Here is an 11,875-nt window from a genome sequence, read left to right as displayed (position 1 = left end):
TTGCAGTTTCTTACTTTGATATAACTCCTTTGGTAATAAAATATTTGTCTTCTATGAAATTGGGCTGTTCACTTTTTGACTACCATGACTCCTTTTTTAGGTTTTTTTCAGATAGTCATTTGAAGCCCAGCTGGGGAATTCCTGTCTTAAAATACCCATTTCTTAGCTGCTTGTAACCTGGCCATTTTAGGTAAACACTTCCATACCAGCCATCTGCCTTGGACTAAATACTTCAGGAGAGCTTTAGTTAAGTCAGCCAGTTGTTTCCTGGTTCAAAGTAAACTAACATAAATTGTTATATCTGCGTGAAAAGAAAGTTTCCATAAAACTACTCTGTAAAAATATTGGTATTCAGAACAAACACCTGAAAAAGCAGTAGGATGTGCTTCAAAGCACTGTTTTCTCATGATTGTAAACAGCAGTAATTTTATGTATTTGACTGGAATAAGATTGCTGCACTGAGTCTAAGAGGGAAGAGGTTAAGAGCAAAGCACGTCATGCTTTCCTGAAATACAAACTCTCCAATCCCCTATGTATTTATGGTGACGAGGAGGCAGGAGTGGTAACTTTGTAAACTGTGATTGAGACTTTCACATATTCTCTTTAGCTCTTAATGTAGATCACAACTTTAACTCCAAACACTTTAAAAAACTGAAACCAACCCCAACCCATAAGTCTTTTATGGAACAGGGAAAGAAACAATTCCCAGTATCATACTGCAGATGAAGAGAATGTGACCACAATTGTAAGGACTTCGCTGGAAATCCTTTCTTCTGAAAGATGACCCAGGAGACTGCAGATTTACTTGGTCTCTGAGACTGAAGAACAGTTGTTTTGATATTGTTTGGAAATTCAAGAACAGTTGAAAGCCAGCGCTTATTTCCTAATAACCACTTGGCAAGCAAAGGGCAGTGTAAATGAAAGCAAAAATACACAGATGCAGTTATTAGCTACTACAAAAATTGAAAGGTCAGTCAGTTTAAGTTACTTAAGCAGCAGTCCACAACTTAAGTCCTGAGAGAAATAAAGCAATTCCAGGACTACCCTGGGCGAAAGACCAAGGGTAGATCCAGAGCAGAAATTTAAATAAAGTGATTATGAAATTGTGGATTTCTTCTGATTACTTCTTTTAATAAATAACCTGCCTGATTCTTGTTGCCAAATTTCCCGAGTCACCACTTACATGCAAACACTAACTGCTAAATGCAGTGCCTTGTGCTCTTTGGTTTGTTCCTTCCGTTTGAGAACTTCCTCAGGTTTCCTGAACTTACAAATGTGGCACTAAAGTGCTTTTCAGGAATGGCAAAGGGATGAAAACTGTGCATGGTATTATCACCATCATGCCTACCTCTCAGTCACTTTCACTTCTGCATTTATATATTTATTCAGCCACAGGAAAGAAGTAATATGAGTAGGTCAAAACCATGATTTAGAAGTACACGGAATTTATGGGAAGGTGTCAAGGATAAAAAAAAAAAGTATTTAAATTAAAAGGATTTTCACAATGTTGTTGCAAGAGGTTCAGATTTGAGACCATCTAAAGAATCTGAAGGTGCACAAGTCCATGGGACCTGATGTAATACATCTGCAGGTTCTGAGGGAACTGGCAGAGGAAGTGTCTAAGTCACCATCTATGATATCTGAGAAGTCGTGGCAGTCCAGTCCCTTTGGATGGCATCCTGTCGTTCAACTTGCCCAGGCTGCACTCGATCTCACTGTGTCATTGACAAAGATGCTAAAAGAGCACCAAGACTCCCAAAACAAGAGTCCTGATGGACAGCACTTGATACCAGCCTCCACCTGGACATAGATACACTGACCACAACTTTCTGGCTGTATCCATTCAGTCAATTTCTTTTCCACTCAATAGTCTACCTTTCAAATCTATATCTCTCCAAGTAAACTAAAGAAACTAAAGAGCTCAGTAGAAGGAAGTTTCCCCTAAAAAAAAAGGAATGAAAAGAGACATTGATCTCCATTTATATATAGAAAAAAAAAAATCAGCAATCTAAACCCTTATTGTAATTTCTGCTCACATAAATGAACTTCTGAAGAAAAATATAAACAATTTTTTTCTTAATAATTTCATCAACAAAACAGTGCTCTAATATCATGAAGGAGAACAAACCCAGATCAAGCTTAAGTTTACTACCCTTTACAGTTTTATTATTAAGAAAAAAACCCCAAGAAATACTATAGATGTCACAGTGATGGTCTCTACATAAACTAAATTCTCAGTATAGCTGGGGAAATAGAGGAGATACAGGGTTAACTTTATATAAGCAGATCACACTGATTTAAATATCTGGTATGTTTTTAAAGGTGACTTAGGAATCCAAATATCATCTCACTCAATTAAAAAACCTTATTCTTTGTGTACCTGAGATCAGACATCACAATATTAGTAAGACTGAAATTATATTACTTACCTGTATGCTATGTTATAATTTTATATTTGACTACAAATATATAATATATATATTATATATAATATATATACATATTTTATAACTTTACATTTGACTACAAAAAATTACGCATCACAAGAAGTTTTATTGACATATTTGCTTTATTGTTAACAAGTGGCAAATTAGCATTAGGTGGTGATTTACATTTATTAATTAAAACAGAACTGACACTTTAAAATAAACATAATATATGAAATAAGAGGCAAACAAACCAAGGAATTCTGGCAAAAAAAAAAACCCTCACTGGATGGTCACAAACAAATATTCCATGTAATGAGGGGCAAGGCAAACATAATAAATGCAATGCTGAAGAAATTAATCACCTCCACAAATGAACACACCATTTAAAAACACAGAACATTAATAAATAAACTTATGAAGAGAAACATATTAAGTGTCATATGAAGGATGAACACCAAGAGTTAGAGCAATCACATAAAGTAGGTTTTGTAACAGTTGTAGTGTACTCAGCACTTTATAGATCCCACCCAAATCCATGGTTCTGCCAGAAAGCCAAACTGAAATATAGAACTATGGTAAACCATGCACTTCTGTTTAGAACGCGGGTTCAGTATTCAGCCACATTAAACTGAGTATTTGATTTGCTGACTCAAATGTTCTAATTGGGGAAATATAATTTCCCTATCAATTACTTTTGCAAAGAACGAACACTTATTAAGAGAAAATGTGAAGAACCTGTTTTCTGGCAAGATGATGTAGAATGGGGCTAAACAGGATCCTCCAGAAATGTATATTATTCTGGACTGATGTAACACCAAAAAACCAAACCAAAAACAAACCAAAAAATGAACTAGTATGCAAGAGTAATCTCTTATACTGTGAATACTGGAACAAAAATATCAACCAAGTAACTACTGAATTCAGCTAATGAAGTCTTTTACCTAACACTTCTTCAAACAACACAATTAGGTCACTCAAACCTTACTTGGCAAGATGGAAAAAAACCAACCAAACCAACCAGCAACAAAACAATCACAAGCTGGAATAAGCTGTACTTGAAAGGCAATTAAACTATTTTCACCAGAGTCACTAAAACAAATTTTACTAAAGATGAAAATTCTACCTTCTCATACAACCCATATAACTATTCATAGCTTAGTCAAACTGGATAGAAATAAAATAGAAAAAAGTGCTCTTACTAAAGAATTTTTTCAGCCAAGATTAAAAACACTCACAACAGGTTTGTTCTTTGCAGTTATACAGTCTATGTGATGGAAACTAGCACTTCTTGTGACCTTTGTAATACATAGACAATACCATTCAATTTTATATGCAGACTATTTACATAGTCTACATCAGTGTGCACCTATCTTGTTTATTTAAAGTACTGCAGTCATATCTCCTTCCACTGACTCGGTTAAGCAGGCATCACGAAAACGCTCTCCCTGCATTTCAGGCACCAGCTCTCAGCTGTGATGGTGAATTAGAAGCTAGTCCCTTGCAGATAACAGAACACTTCCATGATGCATAAAGACTGGGTCAGGTGCTGCAATACAATCTGGAGTTCCCATCCTGTGAAGGCACAGGATGCGTGGCTGCACTGGAGCGGCTCAGTGCCGGAGCACCGTGGAGAGCTCCCCCTGCCTGACGCCTTCCCAGCCAGGGAACCCTCAGGTGGAGTTTTCTCCCTCCTTCCAGGGAGTTCAAGGGCTCTTCGAGTCTCTTTGGCAAATTTGAAAAATTCTGCCTATATGTTCATTTCATAGTTACAACCTGAAATGGGGGTGAAGCATCTCCCTGTGCCCACCTCCTTGCAGTGGTGTGTAAGACTAATTATTCATATAAACACATACTTTAATTGCTGTATATTTGGAGATTCCAGTTCTGAAACTACCTAGGGTGTGGACATCATGCATAAATATACACCTGTGTAAAGTACATTATATAGAGATTAAGCTTTATGCTGTCTTTACTATTGAAGCTAGCCTTTTTCATAACTCCATTGCACTTCTATCAGCATAGTTCCAATGACCTTGCACTACTTCCTGGCACAGAGAGGTCCTTTGTATAAGAGAAAATCATAAAAGTAGAATGGGAATACAAACTCCCTCAGACCAAACATCAAAACCAGTCTCTTCCTGTTACTTTAAATGGAATTTTACTGTTGACCTTTCACTGTCGCCCCCCCCCCCCCACTTATTTAATGAATGGAAGAACCTTAGTAAGAACATTAGGAAGATAAAATGGCAGACAGTAAATCTGTCATAGAGTTAGACATTGGTATAGGAATCATCACAACGATTGCATCACTAAATTTCAGTATAAACAGACAGTGCATAGTTCATGTTTTTTTCTCCCATGAAAACCAAGGCATAAGGGTGCGGAGAAGACTACAGCAAGAGGGTTTGGATGTAGATCACCAATAAATTAAATCTGGGAACTTCTTGACACATGTAATACACTAAAGATTGAAAATTCAGTCCAACTCTCTGAAAGTTTTTTTTTTTCTTTAAATATAACAAATTTGGTTTTTTTTCTTTAAATATTAACAAATTTGTTTCCCATGTTCAGTTCTTTGAGGACGTTATGAAAACAAATCCATTGTTTTGTACAAACATCCACTGAGATGGAATTACAGTGATCTGTGCTTATACCTTCAGTAATACAGGTTAGGGTCTGTAACATCACAGACTTCAGAAACCTATGTCATTCAGTAACAAAACCAGTTGATAAACACAGTTAATATTCACAAAATATTATTCAGTTGATAAACACAAAACATATTGGGCCTCATAAGTCTTACCATACAGCACCAAACTACACAGTCAAAAAGAATTTAATTGTCTGCTTATATTTACTGTGGATTACAACACATACACATTATCCAGTGTTATTATCAATAGTCAATTATGTTTCATAGACCTTCTTTGTAGGGCCAAATTAAAAGATCAGTTTTAAAAACCTTTTTTTGCATTCAGGTTAATTCTCTATCTAACCCTCATGATAAATCACATAAGTGTAAAAGAATCAAATTATGTGTTGCTCAAGTAATTTACTAAATGCTGCACTGAAAGCAAAGAATCTCACAAGCAGCTCACAAAGCAGAAAATACAGTAACTGTATGAGTACTGATTTGGAATTAGGCCATCTGCCACCTACAGTTCAAAGGAGAAAGAGTCAATATGTTTTTTCCTACAGTTACAATAATCCTGGAAAATCTGAAAGGTGTTTAGTACCATACTAAATACTACTGCCTTTGTAGAAAGCATTTTTAATAAATGGAAAATGCATTTTCCAGCAGAAACAACTTCAAATTCATCAGGTAAGAGTAGATTTACTATCTAATCAAATCTATTCTGGACTGGTATCTTTGCTGTTGGACTCTCAGCTCACAATACGTCAGTCTGCAGACCTCCATGGCCCAAGTCCAGGGCAAGTTCTCCAAAGCAGGCTTATCTATGGAAAGAATGCAGATTTCCAGTTTTTCCAAATACAGACATGAATGTGCCATAACATGGATCCTAGAATCTAAACATCTAGAAAATAAACTAGCTAGGATTTGTCAGCTCTAAGTATCATTATCAGTTGTCCATCCTATAATGCTCAGTAGCCAGTTTATGCAAATTGTGAAAAGACTACACTGAATGAAGGACAATTTCTAAAAAGAAAAAAAAAATGTATAAAAAGTGCAAGACATTCACTGAACTAATTTGAAAACATCAATAGCTTGGGGCCTGCAACATAACTACATCAAGTTTCTTAAATCACTCACCCTTAGACTGGTATCTGCTTTGAAGATGCTTCTCTTCAATCATGCTTTCTTCTAAATTGGCCCCATTAATAATCACAATTTTTGAGAATGTAAGCAACAACCATAATACTACCATGGAACATTACATTATATTTTAGTTGTAAAGAAATTAAATGAATTGAGAGTAATCATGTTTGTGAGCTGAAAGTACCAGTTTCTGAAAAAAAATGTATTGACTGTGGGAAAGGCACAGTTAAGTTATTTCAGATTGTTCTGTCACACATAATGAAGATGGTGCAAGTACTTCAAAGCAAAAACTCACAAAATAAATTACAACATTAAGATACAAGTTAAGTGATTTGGCTTGTGAATGGTTTTATTAGTAAATGCGTAATTTACTAATTTACTGTGTAATTAGTAAAAAACCCAACAACTTTGAGTCTCTCCCTTCTTCCCAATGGATTAATGTAAAGTCGATTACGATCTTGAGGAAACTACTGTTTTGAGATCAGCAATACACAAAATTGAAAAAAAAAAAAAAAAAGTCAGGTATTGACATGCATAGCAGTGAAGCACAGTTACTCCTCTATGCATTCATATGTGTAAGCTGTGCTATTTACACAGGAATCAGAATAAAAAAGACTCACTACTTACATCAAGATCTACTGCTCTGATAGCATTCATTTTTATAGAACTATTTTTTTTGGTATTGGATACATCAAGAAGGCTGTTTTCAAAATAAGAGTTCAACATTTAGGTAGGATAAGCACAGACTTTGACTTTGCTTGAGGAAATGAGGGAAAAGAAAAAAATAAGCAGGACCTTTGGAAACAGGACAAAGCACAACACCTTTAGATATGCTAGTCATGGTGGAGCACAGGAGAAGAAAAACAAGTATTTTGAAACAAAATGAACTTAATAAAATGAATAATAATAAAATTAATACCATATTTTTCCTTATAAATACATAAAAATATTAACATGTTTTTACTGAAAAACAGAACATGGAAAGCCACAAAAAGAAAATCTTGCCTTTCTTCTTAGATGCAAAGAGAATTCTCAGATAGTCTTTCCACTTTGATTCTTTAAAAAATCCTAGGAAGCAACTGGAACGTCCAATTATCATATTACTGTTAAAGAGTTTAAAGATCTGAACTTTTTACACCTTTATCTAGGAATTTATAAGGCGTTCCTCACGTTGTTTTCACTTAGAACAAAGCATCTAAGTTACTGCCATAGATGAAAGAAATGCCTCCACAGAGAAACTTTTGAAGCCCAAGTTGTTCATGGCTAGTTCCCTATAGGTAAGTATTACCCTACAGAAGAGATTTTAAAAATCCTTTGCCTAGTAGGATTTACAAAGAAAAATAACATTGAACCTCTTCTGCTACCTAGGTTAGTTAATACATTTTTACCTTAATTTTAAATATTTTCAACAAAGAGTAAAGAGTATTTCCTTGAATGGTACAGTTTTAGGTAGCTGCTATTTTTATATACAGTATATATCATTGTTTATAAATAACTGTGTAACCAGAAGATTGCACTCAGAAAATTACAAAGTGATGTTTTGACTTTTGCAGCATGAAGTCTAACTGGATAGAGTACTCAAGCTTTCCATGCAACAGTACATAGCAGATGATCCAATTTCTTGTTTTCTTTCTGCTTTAAAGAATGTGTTCACACAACCATTCTTCGAATTCCACACTCACAGCAGAACTTTGCCCATTCCACTGGATACTTTGTTCCACATTCATGGCAGAACTTGGATAATTGTACAGGTGAAATTCCTTCACTGCTTTTTGCACTTCCTCCATTCACTGAGGATGAGCAGTCTCCATTGTCATACCCAGTTTTCCCATCAGACCTGGAAATTCACAGATGAAGAACATTCTCTGTAAGTCAGTTCAGTATAACAATGTAAAATTAGTCTAATCCTTACAATGAATACAGTTATTGTTACTGTCATTTTCATTCCTTCACTTCCTATTTACAGCGGTATATTTTATATACAATGCTACCCAGGCTCCCATACGTTATCTCCAGATACCCACCTTCCCTGCAAGAAAACAAAAAACATCAGAGTTCGAAGAGCAGGATCAAATATTTCACTGACTACATACATTAACTGGAGTGTTTGAAAAGTTAAAACTTAGCTTGTCAAAAAAAGGAAGGCTAAACTAGCAATACAATTTTCATCCTACCCTTTAAAAGGACAAGTCAATTTTTGTGCTTAGCATGCAGATTTATTTCAGCTTCTACTGAAATAATATTTGGTTATTTTTTCAACAGCTCCCAAGCAGTTTTGGATATTTCCAACAGGGTCTTCTGTGCACATCTGAGATAGCTGATGACAAAGGTGTGCTGTCAGATGATAAACATGCAAAATATACTGAGCACTTTATACAAGCCAAATAATACTGATTATCTATTAACTGCAGAGAATAATACATTCCCCAACTTCTCTTGTAGTAAGTAATCCCCTTTAATAAAGGCTGTATTAATGACAAAATCCACAAAGTTAAAAGCTACCTTAAGGAAATGTCTGAATTGCTAGTTTTTCTTCTGTTTGTCAAAGCACCAGTGCTCATGGCTCTTGCCACACTAGGAGGGGTTGACGTCCGGGTTTTTGTTGCACCTCTAAAATAGAAGAAATATCTGATGATTTATACACTCAGAGAGAAATAAATACAAAAATATGCATTTTCAAATATATATGTATATATAAACACACATATAAAAGTGCATCAATCTACACATTAGTTAACTGTATGAAAAATAATTAATTTCCTACCAATAGCAGACAGAGGAGCTTTAGCATGAACTTGCATGGTTTGAACTGTTATGACTTGAACCTTACAATGACAAGTTACATGAAACAGCAAGTCCCTTCCTTCATGTGTCTCACTTCCTACCAGGTAGGTCCTGCATTATTGGTTGCTCAGTACATTTTAATGTCTACTTTGACAAATTCTAAGTTACTTTTTAGGACTGGCAGGTCTTTTAGGAAAATAGAGAGCAGATGACTACAGGTTTTAATAGTTTAAGATCTGTAGAAAGGACACCATATTTTCAATACTTTGTGACCAATATGAAGTAAGTGAACAAGACTTTTTTTCTTCTTAGATAATGCTGTAAATCCTTTTTCTTCAAAACACAATTATATTTATGAATATAAATAGAAGAAGAAGAAAGAAAGTGCATCCAGGTGGGCATTAGGGCCTCAATTTTTTTTAAACTGTCACAGTGTTCCTGAAGTTCGGGTCAATAGTAGGACCACACAGATATGGAAACTGCTCCCCTCAGGACTCATGAGTATTATGAGAAGTCAGTATACAATGATCAGCACATCTCAAACATTGAGAACATCTTGCTGCTGGCTTTGATGAGTACATCAGAATACCCTGAAACATCAGAATACCCTGAAAAAATCTGAGGAGCACTAAAAAAAATAAATTGTAAGGGGCATTGTATTGTAAAATGTAGGTGAATTTAATGGGAAGAAATGATGATATCTAACATTAGTTTAAAAAACTAAATAATTTCTTTATTATAACTATGTTATAATACATTAATATATAATATAAAAGATATTAAAACTACATACTACTTTCTCTACTATATCAAACTACTCATAACTTGTAACTCTGTTCTTGAGAGTCTAGAGACAAGTAAATTTAATTAGCCATCAAGCCTAAACAATCTTCACTAAAATCTAATCAAGTAATCACCCCAAGTAAACAATTCTCTAAACACATTCTACATGAGAAAAACAAAGAATAAAAATAAAAATTGTTTTCTCTTTCTTTCTCTCTGTACACCTCTATAAAAAAATCTTAAGAAAAATAAAAATGTGCTACCACAGCATTGTTTTATCATTAGTGATCAAGGACAGAAGTTTTCATCATTGCTCAAAAGAATTACCATTCACTGGGATTTCTTCTTCTTTGGCAAATTTTCAGACTATGATATCTTGTACATGACCATGTTTTTCTGTTCTCATTCTTGAACACTAATGCATAAATATAATTTAAGCTGGGATTCACTCAAGGACATTAAAAAAAAAATTAAAACAAGACTCCATTAAAAAAAACTAGTCACCAAGAGACCATTCGGTCCCCCCAGACCTAACTGCTCCTTTAAGAATTATAAACTGACTGGTCTTGGTTTGGTTTTCAAGCCACATATAAGGAAATGCATTCAACTCCAGTAACTTCAAATGCAACACTGACACAACTGAGGAACATGTAATAACTCCTGAATTACATAGACATGCTGCATAAAACATTTCTCCCTTCATGTCATGCACATGGAATAAAGATGGCTTTTCAGCTCCTTCTATCACTTCAACCAGTGGAGAAATGATGAAATATTTAAGCACAAAGGTGGAAATCAGCAACTAAATGCAAGAATATTTAAACTGAAATTATATCTAATTAAAGCATTCAAGTTTTAACAAGAATGGCTTCTACTTGCAACAGGTAGAGTGGAATGATCAAAGATTATAGATCACTGGGTAGAACACTAACCTTCTCCATTAGTTTTCCTGTCTGCCCCCTTATTTTGCAAGGAGATTCTAAAGATGGACTTAATTGAAAAAAAAATACTGCGCAGACTAAAAAGCACTACATCAGTTATATCAGAATTAAAACTTACTAGAAGTTATGTCAGCCTTTCAGAAGTTACAGAATTCTAGAATAAAATTTCTAAATGTAACCTAAATTACACTGCTATGATGTACAGATGCTAAATACTCATCTTGTGCTATTTTCCCCATCTCATTATACAATGAAGAGAGACCTTTGCTTATAATTCAGTAAAACTCATTTGAGCTCTATAGTAGGAAGAACATACTGTTAAGGAAGACAGAAAAGCATATAAACAAAAAATCAGCTGCAAACACAGAAACATTACAGGATCATCATGGATCAGGGACGATCAGGCAATGAAGCTAAGAACAGAATTGTGTCTCAATTCCTGTTTAGACAGTTCTAAGTAATTAAAAAACAAAAATTCAAAATTATTACTGACTTGGTTTTCTCTGCATTTTCACCTTGGGACCAATATACTACTTTTTCAAAACTACCAGCATTAATTTCTTACATTGAAGTCTCTTCAGAGTGTACTTTGAATCAGTTTTGAACATCATGTTAGGAGTCCTGGATATTTGAAATAAACTGATATGAAGTCCACCATTCTTCCCAGTATCTCAACTGTATCATACACCCATCTCTCACTAAGTACTCTGAAAATTCATGTGGTGCTTTTGTACTAGGCACATACTAAAGAAATTTCAGAGAAATCAGTGTCTTAATTCAGCATTCAGGCCATTCAGACTGAGCTGGGGAGGGGAGAAAATTGAAATACTTAAAAGCCACATTCCAAGTGTACAGTCCATCCCGTATAAAGGAGGCAAAGTCTCATGAACAGAAAAAACATGACTCATTAAAGCTTGAACAAGACATCTTCACTTCAAGATATTTAGAAACAGCTTTCTGCATATTTCCACAGTCTTTTTCCACAACTAGTTTTCTAAAAATATAGAAGAAACCTCAAATATGTTTTCAGACCAGAAACCTTCCCTTCCAACTATTCTGTGATTTCAGACATTTTTGATGAGTAAATGCACACAAGGAATAGGCTGCCGCCATCTACAATTTTATTTGGCCTAAATCTAGACACACAATTAGCATCAGGT

General features: G+C 34.8%; 1 protein-coding gene across 2 annotated transcripts in view; it reads right to left on the bottom strand.

The window, feature by feature from the left end:
* Positions 1-2,556: 2,556 nt before the first annotated feature.
* ZC2HC1A (zinc finger C2HC-type containing 1A) overlaps positions 2,557-11,875 on the bottom strand; it is a 36,391-nt gene continuing 27,072 nt past the window's right edge. Inside the window, exons 8-10 of one of the 2 annotated variants that reach the window (XM_053958887.1) lie at positions 8,710-8,817; positions 7,890-8,044; positions 2,557-5,885 (exon numbers count right to left, since the gene is read on the bottom strand). In XM_053958887.1, coding sequence (XP_053814862.1) covers positions 5,767-5,885; positions 7,890-8,044; positions 8,710-8,817 — 382 coding nt within the window. In that variant the 3' untranslated portion in view covers positions 2,557-5,766. Of the gene's footprint in view, positions 8,045-8,709; positions 8,818-11,875 lie in introns of both variants that reach the window. The other variant, XM_053958895.1, reaches the window with a different exon arrangement.

The sequence above is a fragment of the Vidua chalybeata genome, chromosome 1 (genome assembly GCF_026979565.1).
Source record: "Vidua chalybeata isolate OUT-0048 chromosome 1, bVidCha1 merged haplotype, whole genome shotgun sequence".
In the NCBI taxonomy this organism is placed as follows: domain Eukaryota; kingdom Metazoa; phylum Chordata; class Aves; order Passeriformes; family Viduidae; genus Vidua; species Vidua chalybeata.
This window is presented reverse-complemented; position numbering and strand designations above follow the sequence as displayed.